Source organism: Mobula hypostoma, chromosome 23, assembly GCF_963921235.1.
Source record: "Mobula hypostoma chromosome 23, sMobHyp1.1, whole genome shotgun sequence".
Classification (NCBI taxonomy): Eukaryota; Metazoa; Chordata; class Chondrichthyes; order Myliobatiformes; family Myliobatidae; genus Mobula; species Mobula hypostoma.
The window spans coordinates 43,608,082-43,635,841 of record NC_086119.1 but is presented as its reverse complement, the minus strand read 5'-3'; the positions used below and the strand labels follow the sequence as shown (position 1 = coordinate 43,635,841).

General features: G+C 43.3%; 1 protein-coding gene across 5 annotated transcripts in view; it reads left to right on the top strand.

Annotated features, from left to right (window-relative positions):
- hip1 (huntingtin interacting protein 1) overlaps nucleotides 1–27,760 on the top strand; it is a 331,165-nt gene that overhangs the window by 139,330 nt on the left and 164,075 nt on the right. For 3 of the 5 annotated variants that reach the window (XM_063031274.1, XM_063031275.1, XM_063031276.1), the window contains exons 2-3: nucleotides 6,179–6,242; nucleotides 8,408–8,550. In XM_063031274.1, coding sequence (XP_062887344.1) covers nucleotides 6,179–6,242; nucleotides 8,408–8,550 — 207 coding nt within the window. Of the gene's footprint in view, nucleotides 1–6,178; nucleotides 6,296–8,407; nucleotides 8,551–27,760 lie in introns of all 5 variants that reach the window. The other 2 variants (XM_063031277.1, XM_063031278.1) reach the window with 1 other exon arrangement.

Sequence of the window (27,760 nt, the reverse complement as noted above, 5' to 3'; positions counted from 1 at the left end):
GTGTATTCTGCAGACCCACTCGTAGCAACAGAGCAGCTGAAGTATAAATCAGGAGGCAGATTTGAAATGATACAAAATTAACAGTGTCGTGGTCATGTGTGACTTCAGCTTCCCTAATATTGATTGGCATCACAGCCGTGCAAAAGGATTAGATGGATCAGGAAGGATTCCTGACAGGCCAACTAGAGCAGAGTCCATAATGTATCTGGTACTGGGCAACAAACCTGTCAGGAGCAATTTGGAGATGGTGACCACAAATCCCTGATCTCTCCCGTAGCCTAAGAGAGGGCCAGGAGTGGACGGTATGGGAAAGTATTTAATTTGGCGAGGGTGAAATACAACACTATTAGGCAGGAACTTGGGAGTGTAAATTGGGGACAGATGTACCCAGGGAAATTCACAACGTAAATGTGCAGGTTGTTTCTGGATCACGTGCATGGCGTTGTGAATATGTTTGTGCCACTGAGGCACAGAAAAAAGGGTATGGTGACACGAGATGTGGAACATCTATTCAAGTGGAAGATAGGATTATACAGTACTTGGGGTTTAGGAAACAAGCATCAGACAGGTCTTTGAGAGTTATAAGGCAGCCAGGAAGGAGCTTCAGAAGGGACTTCGGAGAGTTAGAAGAGAAGATGAGAAGGCTTTGGCGAAGCAGAGTAAGGAAAAACCCGAAGACATTCCACACGTACGTGAAGAAAAGGTGGATGACTGGAGTGACTAGAGGATAACTAGATCAGGAATAAGGGAGGAAACGTGGCTGGATCAGAGGTAGGGGAGATGTATACTTCTGTGTTCACCAGTAAGAGGGACCCTGTCAAATATGAGGGACGGGCTGATGCGCTGGGACATGTTGGTGTTCAGAAAGAGAATGTGCTCGAACGTTTGAAAATCATTGGGATAGTAAAGTTCTGTGGGATGGTCAGCATATACCTCAGATTCCTATGGTAATAATCCTTGCACCCTCACTAGCCATGGGAGTACTGCCAATTGGAGGTTGGCAAATGTTATTCCTTTGTGCAAGAAAGGGAATGGGGATAAACTTGGTAATTACAGACGGGTAAGTCTTGCATCAGTGGTGGGCAAACTATTGGAGAAGATTCTTGGAGACATGATTTACAAGCATTTAGAAAATCACAGTCTGGTTAGGGATAGTCAGTACGGCTTTGTGAGAGGCAGGTTGTGCCTCACAAGCCTGATTGAATCCTTTGAGGAAGTGACAGAACAAATTGATAAAGACAGAGCAGTGGATTCAGAATTGGCTTGTCCACAGAAGGTAGATTCTGGTACAGATGCACATTGCTTTATCGGAAATTCTGAAATCCAAAAAGCTCCGAAAACTGAAGTTTTTTTTGCCAACAGCTGACGTCACTCAGTTGTGACGTGGCAGCACTAGCAGAGGCAGTCAGACGTCAGTTGTGGCTTAACGCTCGTACTGGTTACACGTGCATTTGCTGTTCGCTAATATTTTGTGTTCACTGTTGACTTTGTGTTTAATTTCACTGTGAAAATGTCAAAAAGAGCTGCAGATACCCCTATGGGTAACAATGAGAAAAAGAAAGGGAATCTTCTCTATCAATAATGCAGAAAGTGGAGTTATTGCAGAAGCTTGATCGTGGTGTATCTGTGTGGCGTCTTACTGAAGAAAATAGTGTCAGAACTACCAATGTATATGATTTAAATAAACAAAGACAAGTTACTGAAGTTTTACAGTGACGTTCTGCATTTATTCCAATAAGTCAAAGCAACACTTTCAGTATGCTGGATGAACTCAGCAGGTCGGGCAGCATCAGTCAGAAACGATGAGTCGACGTTTCGGGCCGGAACCCTTCGTCAGGACTGAAGAATGAAAGATGGGGAAGGATTTGAAGAATGCTTGTAGCGTCAGTTGATAGACCAGTAATTTGAAAGACAAAGGGGTGGGGGAGGGGAAGCATTGACGTCATAGCCCTGAAAACAATGGGTAGTAGAAGAAGGAGGCGGAACCATGAGGGAGCTGGGGGAGGGGGTAGAGTGAAATAGGGATAGAGGAAGGGAGGGGGAGGGAATTACCGGAAGTTGGAGAATTCTATGTTCATACCAAGGGGCTGAAGACTACCTAGACGGTATACAAGGTGTTGCTCCTCCAACCTGAGTTTAGCCTCATCATGGCAGTAGAGGAGGCCATGTATGGACATATCTGAATGGGAATGGGAAGCAGAGTTGAAGTGGGTGGCTACCGGGAGATCCTGTCTGTTGTGGCAGATGGAGTGGAGGTGCTCGACGAAGTGGTCCCCCAATCTGCGTCGGGTTTCACCGATGTAGAGGAGGCCGCACCAGGAGCACCGGATGCAATAGATGACCCCAACAGACTCACAAGTGAAGTGTTGTCTCACCTGGAAGGACTGTTTGAGGCCCTGAATGGTGGCAAGAGATGAGGTGTAGGGACAGGTGTAGCACTTACGCTTACAGGGTAAGTGCCAGGTGGGAGATCAGTGGGGATGGACGTGTGGATAAGGGAGTCGCAGAGGGACCGATCCCTGCGGAAAGCGGAGAGGGGTGGAGAGGGAAAGATGTGCTTAGTGGTGGGGTCCTGTTGAAGGTGGCGGAAGTTGCGGAGGATAATGTGCTGGATCCGGAGGCTGGTGGGGTGGTAGGTAAGGACAAGGGGAACTCTGTCCCTGTAGTGGTGGCGGGAGGATGGGATGAGGGCCGAAGTGCGTCTCTACCCCCTCCCCCAGCTCCGTCATGGTTCCACCTCCTCCTTCTACCACCCATTGTTTTCAGGGCTATGACGTCAATGCTTCCCCTCCCCACCCCTTTGTTTTACAAATTACTGGTCTATCAACTGACGCTACAAACATCCTTCAAATCCTTCCCCATCTTTCATTCTTCAGTCCTGACGAAGGGTTCCGGCCCGAAATGTCGACTCATTGTTTCTGACTGATGCTGCCCGACCTGCTGAGTTCATCCAGCGTACTGAAAGTGTTGCTTTGATCTTTTGCAGCATCTGCGGATTACTTTGTGTTTACATATTCCAATAAGTCACTTACCATGTGTTTGATTCAGTTTGTTTGAAGCTGTATATTTTTATGTTTTATTGAATATTTTTGTTGGAAATAAAATTTCGTCTTGTCACTATTCCCTAAACAATACAGTATAACAATCATTTACATAGCATTTACATTGTATTAGGTATTATAAGTAATCTAGAGATGATTTAAAGTATATGGGAGGATGTGCGTAGGGTTGGTGCGCCGCTGGGTCCTAAAGTCCACTGCCCTGATACAGGTTAAATAAGGGACTTAAGCATATGTGTTGTTTGGTATGGGGGGGGGGGGTGGTCTGAAATCCGAAAAATTCTGAATTCCGAAATGCAACTGGCCTGAAGGATTTCGGATAAGGGATTGTGGACCTGTATTAGGTGCACCATATTCTGCCTGGGGGGGCGGGGTCAGTGACTAGTGGGGTTCTGCAGGGATTTGTTTGGCAACCCCACTTTTTCTGATTTTTATAAATGACTTGGATGAGGAGATGGAAGGGTGGGTGAGTAAGTTTGCAGATGACATGAAGGTTGGTGGTACTGTGGACAGTGTAGAAGATTGTTGTTCATTACAATGGGACATTGATAGGCTGCGAAGTTTCAGATGGAGTTCAGTCTAGAACACTGTTATGTGAGTCACTTTGTAAGGTTGAACTGGAAGGCAGAACATGGGGTTAATGGCAGAATTCTTGGCTGTGTGGAGGAACAGAGGGATGTTGAAGTTCATCTCCGTCGATCCCTCGAAAGTTGCCAAGCAAGTTGATGGGGTCATGAAGAAGGCGTACAATGTGTTGGACTAATAGAGGGTTGAGTTCAAGAGCCACAAAATAATAATGCAGCTCTGTAAAACCCTGGGTAGACCACACCTGGAGTTTTGTGTTCAGTTCTGGTCACCTTGTTATGGAAAGGATATGGAAGCTTTAGAGATAGCGCAGAGGAGATTTACCAGGGTGCTGCCTGTATCAGAGAGCTTGTCTAATGAGGATAGGTTGAGAGAACTAGAATTTTTCTCTTTGGAGAGAATGGGAATAACAAGTGACAATTGAGGAGGACATGATAAAAAGAGGCATAAATAGAGTGAACTGCCAGAGACTTTTCCCCACAGTGGAAATGGTTAATACAAGGTGGCACAACTTTAAAGTGTTTAGAGGAAAGTATAGTGGCGGGGAGAGGTCTTTTTTAAAAATGCAGAGTGGTAGGTACATGGAATGTACTGGTGATAGAGGCTGATGCAACATGGACATTTCAGAGACGCTTTGATAGGCACAGAGATGAAAGAAAAATGGAGGGCCATGTGGAAGGAAAGGGTTTTATTGATCTTGGAGTCGGTTCAAGGGTTGGCACAACATTGTGGGCCAAAAGGCCTTTGTGCTGTTCAATGTTATCAGTCCTAGCGGAAGTAGTAGCTTTGGTAGCATGTAGACAAACCAGTCTTGTTTATTTTGTGCTCATTTCTTCCCCATAATGGACATGGATATGGTGACAGCTTCTGTCTTTCTCTTGCCCACACTGGTGCTTACATTTCTGACCACAGTTCCTCGTCTGGGTTCTTCCATTTCTATCCAAGACATTGGGAAAATTGCAATGACAATATGAACATTATTGAATCTGTGGAGCAACCAAGTACTTATAATGCTACAAGGATGGCACAGCCCTGGACTTAAGTCTTTTGGTGAGCAGAATTAGGTAAAGGAGCTGCTGGCCACTTTCTCCAGTAGTTGCTCTTCATTTCACAGAAATATTTCCAAAGAGTCTTCCACAGGGGTGTTGTACGGCTTGTATATCTCATCTCAAGAGTTCCTTGGTTTGTCAAAAGGGCACAGGGATAAAGCTTGTGTGATCTGAAATAATTTGGGTGAATTTGGCTCATGGATGAAGGAAACTGTTCCCTTTCGCTTATGGTACAAAGACTAGGGCTATCAAATTTGGGTCAGGGAAATGTGTACATGTTTACACAGTGAGTGGTTTTGCCAGAAACTTGTTGTAAAGGTGCTAGAAGTAGAGACAATTAATGGATTTAAAAGTAACATGTACATGAAAGCCCCGCAGCGAAAACCCCACCTTTCTCGGGCTCTGTATGTCCAGGGTGTATACACTTTGATCCCACCAAACCCACGAGGTTGGCATGTCTCGCCCACCCCAACCCCTGCTGATGTGACTGCTGAGTGATTTACTGTCTGCCTGCAATCACCCATTGACAAGAAATAACAGATTGTACATTGCATACAATTATAATGAAGGTATATTTATGAGCATTAACTCAACCAAAGAATTATTAAAGAAAGGAAAGAAAAAAACCAAAAGGGGCCCATTTAATTAAACAATCAAATATGCACATAAGTTGGAGATCATCTTGAACTCGTCTGTAACTCGCGTGCTGGACCCTCAGTCTGCGCGAAAGCCCACACTACCTTCTGAATGTCACTTGAAATCTATTTTGAGCAAATGGATCTCCCACGGGAGTATTGGTCCATCCTCCCTGAAGCCACCTTGTACAACAGGGACAACGTCCTTAGCCATCTTCCCCCCTGTCTGCTCCCAGCTCCTGCCAAAAATAAAGACCTCAACCCATACCAGTATCCCTCACAAAACCTCTCTGCCCAGTGTTCTCCAGAACCTTCTCCCAATTCCGCCATCCTGATTGGCTGACGAGCTGAAGGGACTGCTCTTACAGAACCGCTAAAATGAAATACCTTTTGCACAGCAGTAAAAATCTTAACCAGGGCGTTACATACACTTGAATGATTTAAACTTTCTTTCAGAAAAATGTCTTTCAGCGTCAGTATGGGGGTGATGGGACTGCATGGATTGTTGCACAAAGCTGCACAGATTTGATGGGCGAAAGGTTACTGTACTGTAATGATTTCATGACTGCATGACAGATTGAAATAAAAGTTGCAAAAACATTTATTCTTTTATGTTGAAAATGCTGAGCTAAGGAAGTCTCATCATGGAAAGAGAAACAGCAGTTGATGTTTCGGATCAATGGTTTTACTTCAGAATCGATGAAAGATCATCGACCCAAAGCATTAATGCTCTTTTCTTTTCTTGTTTCTAGCGTCCATGTTGTTCCACTGCTGTATTTTAAATTATTTTATTGGCATTCATCTCTGAGAAAGATTTGATCTCTCATTCTCTTTTATTTTTTTTTTGCAGAGCGTCAGCATCAATAAGGCTATTAACGCACAGGAAGTTGCTGTGAAGGAAAAACATGCCAGAAATATCCTTTCATTTGGGTGGAGTTGGACAGAGCACAAAAGGAAGCCTTATTCGGTCTGTGTTTGTTTCCCACTGACTGGGCTCTGAGTGTACGGACTGTGGTTTCCTCGTCATCGAATGTTTTCAATGTGTTGTGACTGGGTGGCAAGGTTTTCTGATGATACACCCTGTACTTAGACACATCAGTCCCTGTGGAAATTGAGTGCACAGTTTACAGGTGCATCCAGGAGACTGGTGGTGGTCATTGCCTTATATAGGAATATTGTGTACCACTGCTTCTTGACGAGACTTTTGGCACACTATCTTGCAATTCAAAACTGGGAATGCTGTATTTTATTTCCTGCGCGCGTGTTTGTGTGTGTGTGTGTGTGTGTATAAATTGGCTGTTGGTCTCCAGATTCTTGCCCAAATTTATCATTCCACTGTGTGACACCTTCCATCCTGTTGTAGCCTGACATCAGCACAAAGGCATTTTCTGGCAAAGGTGCCCTGGGGGTGAGCAGGTGCTGGAACCCTGCTCTTTTAATTCCCAAAATTTATTTTTCCCCACCCATGCAAGTATTTTCCCTTGGGAAGCTGAGGTTTTTGATTCTGACAGCTGATTGGATTACTGAAGTGTGCATGTGTTTCGGTCTGTTCTTGTTACTCTTGGGAGTTTTGTTTTCTAAATTACAATCTGCACTTCAAGTGGGAGATTAAACCATGGATGCCTCTGTTTGGTCACATGGCACAGGTTGTCATCATATATCATGTCACTATTTTGATATAGGGTAAGGTGTCCCTCCATTATACCGAGACAACACCATTTCATTGGGGAGACGACTCTTTTTTTTTCATTATTGGAGAAGTGTAGTAGCTTGTGATGTAGCTCATTTTATTGAAAGGATTGGATGTCAGAAACTTACTGGATAAAAGGCATAATTTTTACTTTCTTGTGTAATAAGGATTTCCAAATCAATTTTATGGTTTACATTTCCATTTCTGGTTTGGAGAGTAAAACTTGTTCAGATAATTCCTTTGTCTTCTTCCCCAACAGGTATCCAGTTTCAGATCTGTTTGTTTCCTTAAATGACTACTATTCCCTATAGTTTAGGTTTCATCTCCAAGGGAGGGAAGGAAGGAATGGGGATGGATGAGGAAAATAGTTGACTTGAGGCTGGTAAGTGTTTTGAAGTGGGAGTTTTAAACATGGGCACAATCTGATCACCTGGCAAGCACATTCTCAGTTATCTTCTAGATTGGAAAGATCGGAAAGGTAACTGACCATCTACTCCCTCCCCGCCCCCCGCCAGTAAATGAGGAACTCTGAGGTAGACAGAGAGTGCCTGTTGGTACTGTGAAAACTGACTGTCTTTTTAACTTTTGAACCTGAAGTTAAGTCTTGGTAGAGAAGAGATTTTTTGATGTCATCATGCTTGGGGGAGAAAATTCAACATAAGTGATCTGTTTTGGACTGTGCAGTATATCTATATAATTATTGAATGATACGGGAGTACCTGCCTCCAACACGCATCCCCTTGGGTGGTGTGTTTCTGAAGCCAGATGTAAGTCTAGGTTGCCGTTGTACGCTTCAGTCCTTCATTTTGAAAATACATTTGTGCAGCTCAGGGATCCCAGATTATGACCAATGACCAGCTCTGGCTGCAGTAAACCTTGTCTTGGCTGAGTGAAAGGGGAGCCTTCATTTAGGGGAAGCCAAATATTTAGCCATTCACAAAATGCAACACTGCTAGAACTATCAGTTAAACAGTTTTTTTTTCAGCTGAACTGCAGGAAAGCTCTGTAAAAATATAAATTTAAAAATAGAAGTGTTGGAAAAATAATCAAATGACACTGAAGATAAAGTACCTTAGCCACAACATTTCTTTTTATCAGAATCTAAAGTTTTAATCTTTTTTCTTCAGATGCCAAATGAATTGCTGTCAGTATCCTGTTTTAATTGCAGATCATGAACATTTTTTTTGCTCTGGTACCTGAGAAGAATTTCCGTTCCCTTTATTTGCCATATCACGGAGTTTCATAACAGTTACAAGCTCAATTCTTTGCAGTTTATTTTTTGGAACTAATTAAATGTTAAAGCCTTGAACTGATTACGTCTGTTTATAGCATGTTTCTATTAAAAATGTGTCGTGCACTGTTAACAATTTCCTTAACCTGCTTCTGCACCATGCATTCTGGGTACACATCATGAAAAGGGTGCTCACACCTTCTGGTCAGTCGTGAATCGGTTGCCACTGTCCAGCAATGCGGTCCTTTGTTGGAAATTTTGTCACGTATTTCACAAGCTGCTAAGAGATGGACATCCAAGTGTAAGTCCTCCCATATTAAGTATCACCTGGTTAAATGCATAATAATTACTGTTGAAGAAATGACGGAATTAAGTCATCAAGCTGCATGATTATTCGCAAAACATGTGATCAGAAATGTACTTCATCACCGAGAGGTCATCTCTCGTAAAGCCCAAGAATAAAATTCCGTGTCACCTGTTTGTGCTCAGTGATGTCAGTGATTGGAAGACAAGTACATTGTGTTCATGATGGGAGCGTGAAATGTTCCAAAGTATTTCAGAGGCGCATAATGATGAAACAAATACCATTGCTAAACGAACAAAGGGCTCGGTCAAAAAGGAAGCACTAATGGAGAGGCGCAGAGGTTCAGAAAAGTCTACAGCTTTATGACCTTGCCAATTTGGCTTTATAGAATTGCCAGCTGAAATGAATCAAACTAAAGGTTGATCAGGAAGCCAGGATTTGAAGAGTGCATCTAACTTTAAGGTTATAATGTGCAGGAGATGACAGTGCTGGGGAAGGACAAGACGGGAGAGACCTGAAAGCTAGAATGTGCCGGTTCAGATTACTCCATTGCCCAACCAGAAGTGAATGACAAACAGAGGCAGCGTGGGTGAAGGGTACTTGTTGCAAGTTCGGGCAGTGATAGCAGGATGTCCTTTAAGTTTGTGGAGAACAGAACTAAGAAGTATATTTGAGTTGAATATTTCTAGAAATATCGAAGATACTTCAACTGCAGATGAACTCAGCCAGTGGTGCTGTCAACCTTTATTACTAAAATGGAAGCAAGTTGTCAGTGATGCTATGAATGTGAAGTCCAAAGCTCATTCATAATGTTTTATATCAAGGAAGTTAATAGTTTGTGACTCAAAGTGAAGACAGGAGCTTCATACTTATTTGAAGGAAATTTCTGCTGCTCCCATATTGAGAGTTCTGATCATTTCAAAGCAAAGGAGGAGTCGAGCAATACACACAAACTGCTGGAGGAACTCAGCAGGCCAGGCAGCATCTATGGAAATGAGTACAGTCAACGTTTTGGGCCGAGGCCCTTCAGCAGGATTCAAACAAGGTGGCAGTGTGATAAATCTAGGTTTAATTAGTGCACAGGGCATTGGGTTTTCTGAAGGAGCAGCATGTTAAACAGGAAGGTGTCCAGGTTAAATGTATGTGGGATACTTCAGATATTAGTGCAGGCAGGAAGAGAGATGCTGTGGCAAGTTGGCCTCTGCTGATGATCCTATATGACTGGATAGATGAGAACCAGATTAGAGTGGGTTCCTCAGGATAAATGACTATGGTGAAATAAAAGCAGAAAATGCTGGAAACTTCAACAGGTCTGTCAGCATCTGTGGAAAGAGAAACAGAGTTAATGTTTCAGTATATAGATCCTTGTCAGAACTTAATTTTGATTTTAGAGTGGCAGAGGAATGGATAGGACAAGGGGAATATCTCTGATTGGGTGAAACCTCAGTTGCCTTAAGGATATAGATGGATCAAATCAGTTAGAATGAGAAAATACAAAACAAATATAAAAGCTACAAAATGTAGACGTGCAGGAACTGGTGAAAGATTGGGAGAGGGTATATGAACAATGCTTATCTTTAGTATGAGCAATTTGCAGATGCTGGAAATCCAAAGCAACACATACAAAAAGCTGGAGGAACTCAGCAGATCAGGCAACATCTATGGAAATGAATAAGCAGCCGATGTTTCGGGCTGAGGCCTTTTTTCAGGACTGAGAAGGAAAGGGGAAGTTACCAGAATAAAAAGGTACGAGAAAGGCAAGATTGGAAAGCGATACTTGCAGCCAGGTGGGTGGGGAAGGTCGAAGGTTTGGAAAGAAGGAATCTGATAGGAGTGGAGAGTGGGCCACAGGAGAAAGGGAAGGAGGAGGGGGACCCAGGGGGATAGGGCTGCCAACTGTCCCATATTAGCCGGGACATCCCATATAAATTGGTTTGTCCCACATGGGACCGCCCTTGTCCCATATTTCTCTCGCTAACGTAGAACGTTCCTATGAAACCTTTCGTGCCGAAATGGTGTAAAGTGCAGAAGCAATTACCATTAATTTATATGGGAAAAATTTTTGAGCGTTCCCAGACCCAAAAAATACCCTACCAAATCATACCAATAACACATAAAACCTAAAATAACACTAACATATAGTAAAAGCAGAAATGATATGATAAATACACAGCCTGTATAATGTAGAAATAATGTATGTACAGTGTATCAGAATCAGGAAGATTCTGCAGAAAAAAATTGGCACGTACACGCATGCTCATGTCATGCATGCGCAAGGCTTCATGGTCATGGTAGTCTTTCTCGGGGTAAACACAAGTGTCCCGTATTTGTCTGCTACTTTTGTCCTTTATTTGGGAGTGAGAAAGTTGGCAACCCTACAGGGGGAAGTGATAGGCAGGTGAGAAGAGGTAAAAGATCAGAGTGATGGGGTGGGGAGAGAATTTTTTTTACTGGAAGGAGAGATGGATATTCATGCCATCAGGATGGAGGCTACCCAGATGGAATACAAGGTATTGCTCCTCCACCTTGAGGGTGGTATCTTGGCACCGGGGGAGGCCATGGGCTGACATATCGAATGGGAGGAGGTGTACGGGCAGGTGCAGCCCTTGGGCTGCTTGCAGGGACAAGTGCCAGGAGGGATGAATGAACAATGCAGTGGTGGAGGGAGTGATCCCTGCGGAATGTGGGGGTGGGGGGGGGTAAAGATCCCTTTCGTGACGGTGGATGTGGCAGAGGATGATGTGTTGGATGCAGAGGCTGATGGTAGGTAAGGACAATGGGAAATTGTGGTCCTGTTCTCATTTGCCACTCTCATGAGTTAACACATCAGTGATAGCGGGAGAAGTAGGTCTGGGGGGTTGTAGGTAAGATGGGACAAATTTATATGTCTGTGTTCAACGCCTTTGGAAAGGAAAGGAAAGGACAGTTTGCATGGATGGAAGACTCTTGAGTTCTTTCAGCAAGGGGTGATGAAGAAAGATTTTAGAAGTAGAGGACTGTACCTAAAGAGAAGAAACAGTCAACAATTTTAGTTAACTTGAGACGGGAAAGGGAAGTTTGTTGATCAGCAGTTTAGTTAGTTGAGGGTGAAAGAGCAGGAAGTGAGTCTGCTTGATGCAGTGAATTCTGAGGGGGCGCAAAGGGAGTTGGATAAGACATGTTAGAATTCTGAGCTAGACTTGGTGGTTTGACAGAAAACTGGGAAACTTCAAAAAGAGCATTCAAGAAGGTTGTGGCCTGCCTGGGAGATATGGGAGAAGGATTTAAGAAACACTGACCTACCTCCATTATTAATGTGTGTGTGTGGCTGTAGTTCTTGCTTGTCCATCCTTACCTTGCTGGGGGAAGGCAACAATGCTGCTTGGCCTTCACTGCCAGAGGTCTGTCCTCCCCAATAATTTGAGCATACAGTCTCTTATATCTGCTATAACACTTGGGAGCTCAGCAACGCTCTAGCTGAATATAAAAAGTTTCATCTATCACTTTGAAAACTGTGAAAAAATGTTTCCTGTGTGTCTTGGGAAATATTGATGAAAATCATTGAAACTCATAATATCATTATTCATAGCTGTTTTGTGTGGGTGCAGTCAGTTGCTGTGTTTCTTAAATCCATCCTTGCATTAAAACAGTACAACTATTACATTATCTCTTAAGCACTTTGGAACATTGAGAGATAACATGTAAAGATGAACATGTCTTGGTCTGATGGATGGAATTGCTGAGAACAGAATTGAATTTCAGTGTATCAGCTGTTGACTTTTTGACTTTAAAAATGAAAATTGGAAACATTTTCTAGTTTTTCCAAGTATGTTCTTAATTATTTTATCCAGATTGATGCACTTATCATAAAAGCAGAGTATTTGTTAAACGGTGAGCGATTGTATTGATGTTCAAAAAGACTTAAGTGTGTTAGTATATAAGTCACTAAAAGCCAACATGTTTTAGTTGGAATCTGGATTGCACTCCCTTTGTGGGTGATGAAGGCAGGTATTCTGGTGACATTTAAGAAGTGTCTGGATTGAACTACAGTATATGGAAGATCAAAATCATTGAGGTGGTTGCGGAGGGTGAACGAGTGTTCAGTGCCATTGATCAGCCTCTTGCTCCCTGCTGACAGAGGGAGGTGTCTGTGTGTGGCGAGTGCTCTCTCTCCCCCTTGCTCACTGTTACCAAGTGAAGATCCCTGCATTCAAATGATCTCTTTCCCCCCTCAACGCTCCAGCACCAACCTCCAACAGTGAAGTGTAATTGCTGTGATTTGTAGACTTGCACTCAAATTTAAGTTTATGATGTGCTAGTTCTGTTCAGTCCTTTTTCTGTTGCTACTTTTGAGCGATTTTTGAGTCGGGGCGGTCCGCAGGTAATGAACACTGAGCTGAACTAAAATATGCCTTTTGTGTTTTCACTTTTTTTTGTTTCTGTTTGTGCACTTTTTTTTGCGCCTGTGGAGAAGGAGTTTTGATGTTTTTCTTTGAATGGGTTGGTTCGATGGTTTTTTTTGTTTCATAGCTGTCTGTGGGAAAGGCGAATTTCAGGGTTGTATACTGCATGTATTCATTGATAAATAAATATACTTGGTATTTGATTATGAACCAAGTGCTATTGATGGGGTTAATATTGATTGGTATTTGAGGATGGCATGGACATAATTTATCTAGGTGCCTGCTTTCATAGTGTATGACTCAAAGACCTGCTTAATGGAAATGCTCTCCAAAAGTAACTTTTGGGGAGGGAATCTGTGATTATATACAATCTATCCACACAAACTTGTGTAGTGCAGTGCAACTTACGAATATGGGAATTGGGCTCTCTTGAAGGTGGGAAAGTATTTGATTATCTGGTGTAAAGTGCCCTCAGGTTGCTGAACAAGGAGCACATATACCCCATTCATGCAGAGGGGCAGTTACCTGAGCCATCTTCAATTGCACCAACCCAACAAATGCTGCTGAGGCTATGAAGACTGCCCCGGCTGCTGTGCTCCGTGCCCGCTAATATGATGAATTGACGAGCAAGGCTTTGGGCCTACTTTGGGCTGCTGTGGGGTTCAGAACTGAGGACTCAATTTTGGTTCAAAATGTTGTCATTCGCTTCAGTTGTTTGCATGATTTGTGTTTTTCTTTCTCTTGTGCATTGGGTGTTAGTCTTGCATTTTCTTTAAAATTTTTTTTTCCTTTGATTGGGTTCTTTTGAGTTTCTAGCCTTGTGGCTACCTGTGAGCAAACAAATCCCAAGGATGTATAATTTATATGTTCTTTGATAATAAATTTGTGTTGGGCATGTGGCCAAGTGGTTAAGGCGTTCGTCTAGTAATCTGAAGGTGGCTAGTTCGAGCCTCAGCTGTGGCAGCATGTTTGTGCCCTTGAGCAAGGCACTTAACCACACATTGCTCTAGTGTCTGTGTGAGGAGTGGCGCCCCACACAGACTTCCAATCTGCACCTTGTAAGGCATGAAAATGCCCGACGCAGGCCTCTCATGGTCTCAGTTGACGTTCCCTCCTGATAATAAATGAATTTTGAACCTTGAATTTGCAGGGACTTGATGAACAGGTTCTCAAGAGAAAAATGACAAGTAGGTCTAACAGGATTGTCATCCCAGCAGCTGCTTTTGCGTGTGGCTGCATTTTAAGCCTTGCATTGAGCACAAGTACACAAACGTCAGGTGTCACAATGCCCTTGGATTTTGTGAAGCATGGGCCTGGTCTCATTGTCATGGAACGTTCCATTTCATTGGACCTTGTTGCACCATCTGTAGTTTGAAGAAAGATTTCTGCAGAAGAAACTCTTAGAACACAAGTTGGTTAGGCAGCACTCTTATCAGATTGTCTTGGATGCCCTGCAGAAAAAGGAGAAAGCTGGGCGGTAACCCAAGTAGATTGACACAGTTGTATGGTGGATCAGCTAATCCTAGCACCATGCACCAAGGCCTGCTTCACTGATGGTGAGAGGAATCCTCCCTTTCAGATCCCTGTACATCCAGAGTTACAATCTCACTGTAAGCTGCCCTCGAGGTGGCTGTGGAACAGATGCAGCCGTCATCTGCCTCATTGTAATCTGTGTGTTTGCCAAGGAGGTCTGAAAAGCAATGCGGTGGTCTTTGCCAAGGTTCATCTTGAGCAGCTGTGTAACGTGGGCCTCTCTCCTCTGTGGGCTTTTTGCGGAAGTGCATACTAAGACAAACACCAACTGCTGCTGGAAGATCAACTTGGTAAAAGGTGCACTTCGGACTGAAAATTGTTGGCCTTCTGGTATAAGGAGATGTCCGTAACTGAAGAAGGGTTTCGGCCCAAAAAGTCGACTGTTTATTTGTTCCCAAGGTGCTGCCTGACCTGCTGAGTTCCTCCAGCATTTTGTGTGTGTTGATCTGTAACTGAGTGCTGTTAGACTGTATGCTGAGTGACATGCTGAAACTTGCTGCAGCCCACATAACAAAGCTCGTGCGGGGAAGAACTAGTTTATGGTGTCCTACAGCTGTTACACACTGGTGCACCACACATAACAGTCCTTTAATTGTTTGGGGAAGACTGGGGTTGGAATCTTAACAAAATTAAAATGTCGCAGAGGAACATATTGTTTGATACAGTGAATAAAGATAATGAGATGTTCCAAGTTTTTTTGTTTTGTTGCACATCGGTTGCTGTCTGTCCCATCAGATGTGGTCTTTCATTGATTCTATTGGTTTCTTGTATTTACTGTGATCATTCGCAAGAAAATGAATCTCGGGGTTGTAGATGGTGACATAAATGTACTTTGATATATTATCTTTGAACTTGTATCTTTGGATAATTGTATTACTCTAAATTATCAATAAAATATATCCTTCAACCTTGTACAATTTCAAAGTACTTATATTTTGAAATGATCTGTATGGATAGTGTTTTCACTGTATCTCATATGACATTAATAAATCAATATCAATTTCTAAAAAAAAAATTAGCTTCCTTCCTTTATAAAACTCTTGCTTTCTGGGAGCAATTAAGTTGGAGATTCACTGCTATTCCTGTCGCATACCAAAAGGGTCGCACTGTTTGGCTGAATACATTATTGAAATCTGCAGTCTACACTGAAGGTCTCAGTTTGTCTCAGCCTGTGCTTTAATGGGATAATTGCATCAGGGTTGCATTTTCTGATTGTAGATTCCCATTGTGTGATCCATACTGAGTTTGCAGGTCCTCTGCATGCTGATGTTGAAGGATGCATTACCTTTTCTGAGAGGATTTAATATTGTCATTATTTTACCCCCAAGAAATTGGTGATTAGCTTTTCTTCCACAAGAATTATTGACCGTTATATTTCTGTTCTGATGTACTCAGAAACACAATATCTGCGAATGTTTATGAAACTGAATGCTTGTTATGGTTTGATGCTCATTAAGGAAAATACTTTTTTTTGTGATAATTAGCGTTTAATGCTTTAAGCCAAGAACTTTTTCTGAGACATAATTTCTTGATTGTTTTGTACATTGGTTCAGAAAAACAGTGAAAAGTGTATTGAAACTTTATCGGTGGTGAACTTTTTTAGTATTTTATCTTTAAACTTCCTGGAGCTTTGATTTAGAGTATTTAGAGAGCAAGTGCATACTCTGCTGCCCACAGGAATGTGATTAAACGGTGCAGTAGAAATTAGAAGTGTCTTTCAGGAGGAGTGTAGAATGGAGATTTTGAGGAGTTTCTGAAAATGCAAAGACAGGGGGTATAGACAGCTAAAGAATGCCACCAGTGTAGATAATTGAGAGTGGTGAATGTACAAGAGGCAGGAACCAAGGGAAGAGATAATTGATGGTACTTCACAATAGAGTGTTCACTGAGAAATACGGGTGGGGAGGAGGTGGTGAGGGGTGAATTGAGTGCCTTGGGTATGTCAAAGCCCTAGTCACACGACATATGACACACAAGAAATGGGACGCCGTGGTAGAGTAGCGGTTAGTGCGATGCAATGACAGCTTGGGGCATTGGAGTTCTGAGTTCAGTCCTGGCGTCCTCTGTCAGGAGTCTCTGTGTGTCGTTCCTGTGGAATGTGTGGGTTTTTCTCCAGTTTCCTCCCCCAGTCCAAAGATGTACCGGGTGGGTTAATTGGTTAGTTGTCCCGTGATTAGATTGGGGTTAAATCGGGGTTCCATTTTCCTTCTATGCATGTGCCTATTTGTTTCTCTTAAATATATCAAAATATCAGCCTGTTACTGTCTTACATGGAACAGAAATTAACTTAAGCTGGCAGTACCATGTGCCTCTTTACAGAAATTACCTTGTGATAAATCGTCATTACAAAACAGTGTAAGGTCAGTTTTCTGGCAACCACCAAAGTCATAACTGAATAATCCACCAGTTGAACATTGAGCATTGAATCTTGGCTGTTGACAATTGGGTAAGGTGAACCCCCTTACTGCTCCTGCCCCACTGAACTTGTGTCTGCATTTCTCGACTCTGTTTTTTACCCCCCTCTGTTTTTTACCCCCCTCAGATCAGTCCCTTCCAACCTGCATCTGTGACACCTCACACGCTCTTGGTTCTTTCAATAACTTTTAAGTTCCCTGGCCTTGATGGTCTCATTCTCACCATGGATGTCCAGCCCCTATACACTTCCACCACTGATCAGGAGGGCCTTAAAGCTCTCCGCTTCTTTCTGGACAACAGACCTAACCAGTTCCCCTTCACCATCACTCGCCTCCATCTGTTAGAACTGGTCCTCACCCTCAACAATTTCTTTTTTGGCTCCTCCCACTTCCTTTGAACCAAAGGTGCACTGGCATGGGTCCCAGCTATGACTGCCTTTTTGTCTACTGTGTGGAACAGTCTATGTTCCAAGCCTACACTAGCATCGCTCCCCAACTCTTCAAAAACTCCATCGACGACTGCATTGATGCTGCTTTCTGCACCCATGTTGAGCTTGTTAATTTCATCAACTTTGCCTTCAACTTCCACTCTGCCTTCAAATTTATTTCTGATACCTTTCTCCCATTTCTTGATCTCACTGTCTCCATCTATGGAGACAATCTATCTACTGATATCTTTTATAAAGCATTCACTCTCTCAGCTATCTGGGCTATACCACTTCCCACCCCGTCGCTTGTAAAAATGCCCTCCCCTTTTCTCAGTTCCTGTGTCTCCGCCGCATCTGCTCTCAGGATGAGGCTTTTCATTCTATAACAGCTGAAGTGTCCTCCTCCTTCAAAGAAAAGGGCTTCCTTTCCTCCACCATCAACACTGCCCTCACCCACGTCTCTTCCTTTTCACGCACATCTGTTCTCAGCCCATCCTCCTGCCGCTACACCACGGATAGGGTTCCTCTTGTCCTCACAAGCCTCCATGTCCAGCACGATTCTTCGTAACTTCCGCCATCTCCAATAGATCCCACCACCGAGCACATCTTTCCCTCCCTTTCACTCTGCTTTCCACAGGGATTGCTCCCGACACAACTCCCTTGTCCAGTCACCCCTCCCCTCTGGTTACCCTCCTGGTACTTAACCTTGCAAGTGGAACAAGTGCTACACCTGCCCCTACACTTCCTTCCTCACTACCATTCAGGGCTGTAAACAGTCCTTCCAGGTGAGGCAACACTTCACCTATGAGTCTGTTGGGGTCAGATACTGTGTCCAGTGTTCCTGGTGAAACCCGACGTAGATTGGGAGACTGCTTCGCCGAGTGCCTGCACTCTGTCTGCCAGAAAAAGAGGGATCTCCCAGTGGCCTTGTCCCGCTTGGTGGCGCAATAATATCAGCGCCGGACTCCGGATTGAAGGTTCCCGAGTTTGAATCCAAGTCGGGTTGAGTGTTGAGCTAGCAACTCGACCTCATAAAAACAAGAATAGCTTGCTACAGAAACACCGTCATGACAGTGCCCCGATAACTCCACTGTCGAGTTGAGGGCTATTTTTCTTCTTCTTTCCCAGTGGCCACCCATTTTAATTTCACTTCCCATTCCCATTCTGACATGTTAGTCCATGGCCGCCTCTACTGCCGCGATAAGGCTACACTCGGGTTGGAGGAGCAACACCTTTTACTGTCTGGGTAGCCTCCAACCTGATGGCATGAATCACAAACAAGAGAAAACCTGCAGATGTTGGGAATCCGAGCAACACATGCAAAATGCTGGAGGAACTCAGCAGGCCAGGCAGCATCTCGGAAAACAGTACATTCAGCGTTCCAGGCGGAGTCCTGTTGAAGAGGTTCAGCCCGAAACATTGACTGTACTCTTCCTGGATGCTCCCTGGCCTGCTGAGTTCCTGCAGCGTTTTGTGTGTGTTGCTGATGCCAATTTCTCAAACTTTTGGTAATTGTCACCGCCACCGCACCCTTCACCATTCCCCATTCTTGTTTCCCTCTCTCATCTTATCTCTTTACCCGCCCATCACCACCTCCTGGGGCTCCCCCCCCTTCTGTGATCTTCTGTCCTATCAGCCCTGTATCTCTTTCGCCAATTGGCTTCCCAGCTCTTGACTCCCTCCCCAATCCTGGTTTCACCTATCACCTTCTAGTCCCTAGTAGTCCCTAGAGGTACTAGTCCCTCCCTCCCCCACCTTCTTTATCTGACCTTTTCCCTCTTCCTTTCCTGTCCTGATGAAGGGTCTTGGCCCAAAACGTTGACTGTTTACTTTGTTCCATGGATGTTGCCCGGCCTGCTGAGTTCCTCCAGCATTTTGTGTGCATTGCTTTGGATTTCCAGCATCTGCAGATTTTCTCATGTGAACCTGAACTTTGTGTTGTCTGTCTGTTATGAATAGCTGAACATTTCCAGCATGCAATAACCAGCCCAAATCCTGTGCTTTTAACCAAGTTTATTATCTGAGAAGCGGAACGTGGAATTGACCACTGAGAACCATCACAAGCATTTGATGTCCTGGATGCAAGTGCTCAGCCTTCAACAGGATCAGCTACTTACTGCATGCATGGGCATGACCTGAACCGACGGAAGATTTTCCTTTTGGATACATGTTAAGGTTTCCTTGAAACTAAATTTGATCAAATACTCTGGTGATGACGAAGGCATTCTCAATGATCTCACCTCTGAAACTGAGCTCTTCTCTCTATCCTTGGGCTCAACAATGACCCAGAGGATTGTTGATAGCACCTTTCTATCACTCCATAATGATTAAGGTTAAGGAGATAGGGTGGGTGGGTGTTGGCTGGTTCAGATGTGATTTTTTTTAATGCCCAGTGAACATCTGGGCAGCTTTCTTTATCATTGTGACTGTCTGCATCACCGCCTGGTATTGGAGGATCCGGTGCATTGAATTGCAGTGCTGCAGAGGGCTGTAGACTTGGCCAGTTCCATTACAGGCAGAACTCTCCTTGTCTTTGAGGACATCTGCAAGATCTGATGCCTCAAGAAGGTGGCATCCACCATTAAGGACCCTTACCCTCCATATATGCCCTCTTGTTGCTACAGGATATACAGGAGCCACAACGAACAATTCAGGAACAGCTTCTCCTTGTATTTTTCTGAATGGTCATTGAAGCTGTTAATAATCTTTTATCATTCCTCATTATTTTTCTGAACTGCTTATTTATTTGTAATTTATAATAATTTGACTTTGCACTCATACATAATTATGATGATGCACTTCATTCTGCTGCCAGTACTATAGCGTCAGAAACAGTTTGGTCAGAGGTGCAGCTGGTTTGGGAGTGTGTATTCAGTGCTGTAACTGGGGTACAGTCAGGTCACAACTTTTGCTGCATTCATTCTCTTGTCAGTTACTTATTTTCTGACTGAATGTAGGAGAATTTCAAAGCTTTGAGCTGGTATGTTGGTTTTGTGACCTCTTGGCTATTTAAATACCATGCTGCTTCTGTTTGCTTACGTATTCTCATCCATTGGTGTTTGACCAAATTGGTTCTTTGTATTTGAGTGGGTTGAGTGCTGTTCTTGATGTGATTTTCTTAATGCTTCGTTAGAACTGGATCAGCCCCCTAATTGATGGTCAATGGGCAGAATGAGGAATATTAGATTATGAGGACACTCAGTCCTCGTTTATTGTCATTTAGAAATGCATGCATTAAAAAATGATACCGTGTTCCTCCAGAAAGATATCACAAACACAGGACAAACCAAGATTAAAACTGACAAAACCACGTAATTATAACATATAGTTACAACAGTGCAAAGCAATACCGCAATTTGATAAAGAGCAGACCATGGGCATGGTAAAAAAAAAGTCTCAGGTCCTGATATCCCCATCATCTCACGCAGACAGTAGAAGGGAGAAACTCTCCCTGCCATGAACCTCCAGCACTGCAAACTTGTCCATGCAGCATCCTGGAAGCACCCGACCACAGCTGACTCTGAGTCTGTCCGAAAACTTCGAGCCTCCGACCACCCTTCCGACACTGAGCACCATCTCTGCTGAGCACTTCGACCCTGCCCCGGCCGCTGAGCAACAAGCAAAGCTGAGGACTCGGGACCTTCCCCTCCAGAGATTCTGGATCACACAGTAGCAATGACAGCGAAACAGGCATTTCAGAAGTTTCACCAGATGTTCCTCCGTGCTCTCATGTCTGTCTCCATCAAATCAGAATTGTGCATGGCACCCTACTTGACAGATAACAGATATTCATTCCGGAGTGGCCGCTGCAAGCTGCGTTGCGTCGCCATCTTCTCCTCCCTCCAATATGCTGGGGAATGAAATTGTACATTGCATGGGAAAATGGTTTAGCATGGATGAGATGGCCAAAGGGCCTGTTTCTGAGGAGTACTTTTCTATGACTCTATGATACACTGTAGAGGGATCATCTTCGGGCTTCCCCCCAGCACACCCTTGGGTGTAATTGGTAAAGCAGATTTCACTGCGTCTCTTGATGTACATATGATAAATCTGAAGTTGAATCGGAGTGCAGAAATGATTTTCAAGAATGTTGTCAGATCCTGAAGGACCGAGGTTGCACAGGTTACTTTCTTAGGAGGTTAAGGAAGTTCGGCTTGTCGTTGAATACTCTAACAGGCTTCCACACGTGTATTGTTGAAAGCACCCTGACTGGTTGCATCATGGTCTGATACAGTAAGTTGAATGCACAGGACCATGAGAAGCTGCAGAGGGTACCTGTTTAAGCCACTCACACAAAATGCTTGAGGATCTCAGCAGGTCAGGCAGCATCTTTGGAAAAGAGTAAGTTGATGTTTTGGGCTGAGATACAGCAGGGTATCTGTATTAGGGGCTCATCCCTCCCCACCACTGGTTATCTCCAGGAAGTGCTGCTTCAAGAAGGCAACATTTATCATCAGAGATTCTCGTCATCTGGGCCATGCCAGCTTCTCACAGCTACCATTAGGTAGGAGAAACAAAAGCTGAGAGTCCAACATCACACTTTCAAGATTTGCTATTCCCCTTCTGCTATTTGGTTCCTGAACCAACTGGCAAAATTCCACAGTTCAGCAACTGGATTTTCATTTTGCAATAAAAAATGAACTTCAACTATTTTTGTTCGAACTGTGTTTGTTCCTGTAAACATTTTGTATAATTTGTTTTCTCTCATGAATGTTACTTAAACGATGCCACGTTCCTGTGATGCTGCTGCGAGTAAGGTTTTCATTGCACCTGTGCAGACATGTACTTGTGCATGTAATAATAAACTTAACTTCGAACCAAAGGTTATGAATTTATTCCTCTGAGCATAGAAGACTGAGAGGTGATCTTATAGTGATGTATAAAATCATCAGGGGCACAGATATGGTGAATACACATAGTCTTGGGGAATTGAGAACAAGAGGCCATAGGTTTAAGGTGAGAGGGGAGAGATTTACTTGGACCTGGAAGGGCATCTTTTTAACACTAAGGGCGGTATGTACATGGAATGAATTGACAGAGGGAGTGATTGAGGCAGGTCCAATAACAGATTTCGAAGGACAGCTGGACAGGTACATGGATAGAAAAGGTTTGAAAGGTTATGGGCCAAATGCTGGCAAATGGGATGAGCTTGGTCATCAAGGGTCGTATGACTGTGACTGCAACCCGGTGATATGCTTGTTGAATAATTACCCACTGTACGTTTTGGGACAGGTAACTGGCAAACTAGTCCAAATGGCTTGATGGGCATATGGGATTAAATGCATGGTGAAGTCTGGTTTGCTGTGAACTGGCATTGATCTGATAGGGCAAATGGCCTGTTTCTGTGTCTGAAAAAGGTAAATAGTGATAAAAGGTAAACCTGGTGCCATGAGACTTTGAGTCTGAAACCAAATTCAAGATTATTGCTATTCCCTGCTACTTTTATGTAGTTTTGCCTCGACTTAAGTGCTTCAGTTTGTGTGATGTCTTTACTGAGAATCAAAGTGGGTTGTTGGTTGGCAAGTTACTATTCTTGGCATGTATTTGTTAGTTTAATGCCTGACCAGTCTGTGGGACAGTTTTCCTTATTTAGCCATGTCCCAAGGTGTTTGTGAAAGAGGCTTTCCATGGTTAACAGAGTTGGGTGTGGCTGTGTTGTGTGCAAATCTGTTGCTGGGTTTCACATTAAATGTTACTAGTTTCAATCTTGCTGTGTTAGTGTTGTTAATCTTTTATTCTAGAACTATTTAATTAACTATTCTTGCTCTGTTCCCAATCTTGGCTGTCGAGAATGCATTATGTACAGAAACCTAATAATTTCACTGTAGTTTGTGGGCATTTTGTTGAGATCGTTAATTAAGAAGGTATTATTAATGAGCAAAGAAGTAAGCTGCACTGAAACACTATGTACATCGAAGTGGGAATTTAATGGGCAGCTGACTTTATGCTGTCATGTCCGTCAGATGCTTTGTTCAGCACTTTGAGCTTGTTGCGATGAGCCTGCTTGTCGAATGCAGGAAAGCAAGCAGATTAACTTGAAGCACAGATTGCAAGTTGGTTGAAGAGAGGTCACCCTTTACTATTGTAATAGTAGAAGCATTGAGAAAGATTCATTTCCAGTTTTATGATGTGACAATGAATAATTGCTCACCCACTCAAGTCTCCAACCCAGCATTATTACTTCTAGTGGTCTTGTAAACAATAAATGAAGTTTGTTTATTGCTGTCACATGTACCAAGACACAGTGGAAAAACTGTTCTGCATACATCCATACATATGGATCATTTCATCACGTTAGTACATTGAGCATGTGCAAGGGAACAGAACAACAGAATGTGGCATAACGTGTTACAAAGAAAGTGCAGTGCCAACAGGCAATGATGTGCAAGGCCATAACAAGATTGTGAGATCAAGAATTCATCTTCTTGCTCAGGAGTCCATCTATTCATAGGGAATAATTACTCATTGTCGGATATTGATCTGATGATATCCGGTACCAATGACAAATGGGGAATGCTGCTCGTAGTGTGCTTTTCTATTTTATTTTCTTCTCTTCAGATCATTCTCCTGCTCGTACTTCGAACTTGACATGAAAGCTTGTAATAAAGTGTGGAGATTTCCTGAAAGTTTGTTCATGTGAGGAAAATTGACGTGGAGCAGAGAAATCTACAGAACATCCACAGGCCCTTCAGCCCACAATGTTGTGCCAACCATATAACCTACTCTAGAATCCGCCTAGAATTTCCTGACCACATAGCCCTCTAGTTTTCTAAGCTTCATATACCTATCTAAGAGTCTCTTAAAGACCCTATTGTATCCGCCTCTACCACCGTCACTCCACACACCCACCACTCTCTATGTCGAAAAACTTACCCCTGACATCCACCTTGTATCTACTTCCAGGCTTCTTAAAACTATGCCCCCTTGTGTTAGCCATTTCAGCCCTGGGGAAAAGCCTCTGGCTATCCACACGATCGATGCCTCTCGTCATCATCTTCCTCTATCAGGTCACCTCTCATCCTCTGACTTATTGGGACTTTCTTTCTCTGAGGTTCAAATAGCATTCCATGAGGATGTCCTTTCAGTATATTGCTAGAGTGGCCAAAGCAGGTGTGTGTGAATTTGGACGGTGGAGTTGAGAATGAAGTTCACCATGAAGGTTTTTGCTGCCAAGACCAACTCAAATGACATGTCAGCACATTGGCTGTTCATTCATGTAACCAGTATCCAGATCAATTCTACTAAGTCTATTTAATGTCTAATTCTAATTAAGTCTAATTCTCCAATATCCTTAACCTCTCACTTTGGCATTCTGAGTACCCACTTGATTCAAGCAGACTTCAGTTAGACTGAAGCGTAAGAAGCAAGTGGTAACCTGTCTCAATATGTATCGTTCAGTAGCACTTGCATATGTCCACAGTGATGAAGTGCTTTGAGAGGCTGGTGATGAAACACATCTACTCCTGTCTGAGAAGTAACTTGGATTTGCTCCAATTTGCCGACTGGCACAAGTCCACAGCAGATGCCATTTCATTGGCTCTTCACTCAGCCTTGGAATGTCTGGAGAGTGAAGATGTATGCATCAGGATGCTCGTCATTGACAACAACACACCATTCAATATCATTTCCTCAAAACTAATCAGTAAGTTGCAAGACTTTGGCCTCAATACCTCCTTGTGCAACTGGATCCTGTATTTCCTCACTTGCAGACCTCAGTCATTTTGGATTGGCAACAGCATCTCCCTCACCTATTCTATCAGCACAGGTACGCCACAAGGTGTGGTTAGCTCCCTGCTCTACTTGTTTCATACTTATGACTGTGAGGCCAAGCACAACTCCAATGTCATATTTAAGTTTGCTGATGACACCACTGTCATTGGCCTGAATCAAAGGTGGTGGTGAATCAACACTTAGGAGGGAGATTGAAAATCTTGCTCAGTGGTGTCAGAACAGCAACCTCTGACTCAATGCCAACAAGACCAAGGAGCTGTTTATTGTCTTCAAGAGGAGGAAACCAGATGTAATTAGGAAGTCAGAGGTGGAGACTGTCAGCATCGTTAAATTCCTTGGCATTACCATTTCAGCAGATCTGTTCTGGACCAGCATGTAAATGCAGTTACAAAGAAAGCACATCAGCATCTCTTCTTCCTTAGGCGCTTGCATAGATTAGGCTTGATGTAACAGGAACAAGATAAAATGGAAGTGGAAGCAAGCTCATTTAGATCTTTAGTAGAAATAGAAAATGCTGAAAGACGTTGCAGGTCAGGCACCACCTAAAGAAAAAGGGAGATATTGTCTTGAGTTGGAGAACCTTGGCACGTCTTTAAAATGTAATGTCAATTCTATTTCTCTTTCTACCCATACTGCCTGATGTATTGAATATTTTCAGCATTTTCTGTTTTCAATAAAGTTCCAAATAGCAGATTTTTTTGTTTCATAGTTAACTCTTTAATTTGTACCTGTTAATTGTAAGTTTAATATTACAGCTAAGGTGTGTTAATAGTACTTAGAATAGCTGGCTTTGTGATATAGCCGCTGTTTTTATTTTAACAGAGCGGAGTGTACTTTTCTTCTCTCTGTGTATCGGCTATAATGACATTACTGAGATGGTTGGTAATTGTGTGATTTTTAATTGCTTGAAAGTTTCACTCTTCAGAAGTAAAATTATTGCCAGGGTTGTTTAGAGGCTGCTTGAACAAAGTTGCATCTGATTTTTAAAAAGAACCACAGAATTATGGTTATTCAATCCTTTGTAAATGGGCAATCATATCGGATGAAATGGCCGTGTCCCTGGTGGTAAGAACTTTGTTAAAAAATTTTTGTCTTAATAGTGCCAGATAATAGCACAGCATGGCTTCTTGAGGCTCCGTTCACATTCAGCACCAGGAAGGACCATTGGATAGTATTCGTAAACTGGTACACGAGGTAAAATCCTATCTACAACAGACCATGAATGTGTATCCCTGACCTGGGGGTCCTTAATGGACTGTAGGATTCAAGTTTATTTATCACATGTACATTGAAACACACAGTGCAATGTCCGTTTGCATTAACAACCAACACACCTGAGGATGTACTGGGGGCAGCTGACAAGTGTTGCCAAGCATTCCAGTTGCAACAGACAGACTTGCAGTGCTTGCCAGAACAACACAGAACACAACAAGCAGCAAAACAAGAGCAGCAAAACCGGCCCCCAGTCCTCTAACTCCAAGGCAGCCATATTCTTTGGTCTCCAGCAGACTTGGATTCAGACACTGACATGCAGACATTGGGCCTTCAACTTCCCCAGCGGGCTTGCAGAGTTTCACAGGTCTGGAGCTCCAGACAATGGGACTTGACTTTGACCCTCAGGCCTTGGTCCTCAGCATTTACCGTAGGACCCGCCAATCGCCTAACTCTTGGCCTTGAATTCCATTTACACCCATTTGCGAACTCAAGGGTGATAGAACCCCATTCCTCCTGCCCGCATGAAACTCCAACTCTTAAATCTACTTAAACATGAGGAATTCTGCAGATGCTGGAAATTCAAGCAGCACACATCAAAGTTGCTGGTGAACGCAGCAGGCCAGGCAGCATCTCTAGGAAGAGGTACAGTCGACGTTTCGGGCCGAGACCCTTCGTCAGGACTAACTGAAGGAAGAGAGTAAGAAACCTGCTGACAACTTGCATCCAGCCTTTGTTCACACTGGTCTGCTGCCGGTTCATCCTGGCCCAGTCTGTGGATGTTCCACATAACTTTCCTTTGATGGGTGAAGTTAGCAAATGATACCTCACCTTGTATTTTGTTTTGAAGTCTGACTGCTGATGAAGATGTATCACCAATTTCAGAGACCATGTTCTTTAGTTTTGGAGAAGGATCCGGAAGCATAGAAATAATGATGCTGCGGTGTAATCTTGTGCACAGTGAAGCATTCACCAGGCTACATTGGAATTGGAATTTGAGTAATCTGCTTAATGTTGTAAGATGAGCTTTGAAACAAGAGCACAAGTAGATCATATGGCCCATCGAGCTTGCTGTGTTATGCACTGACATCATGACTGATCTGAGCTTGGACTTAACTCAGTTTTCCTACTCAATGTCACTAACGCTTGATACTCTCCACGGCACATCTCAGATATGTGTGAGCATCTTTGGTGACACACCAGATCCCCTCAGATTCCTAATGGAATATAGCCGCTGTCGTGCCTTCTTTGTAGCTGCATCGATATGTTGGATCCAGGATAGATCCTCAGAAACACTGACACCCAGAAACTTGTTTCAAAAGATTTGGCATCTGCAACTTTATGTGTAGAGAATTCCAAAGGTTTGTAAAGCTGGAGAAGAAAGGTCTTTCCATCTCAGTCTTAAGTACTTTAAACCCTTATTCTGAGACTCTGCTATGTAGTTCTTAACTGTCCTGCCATTTGAAACATCCTCAGATAATCTACCCTGTCAAATCTGCTCAGAACA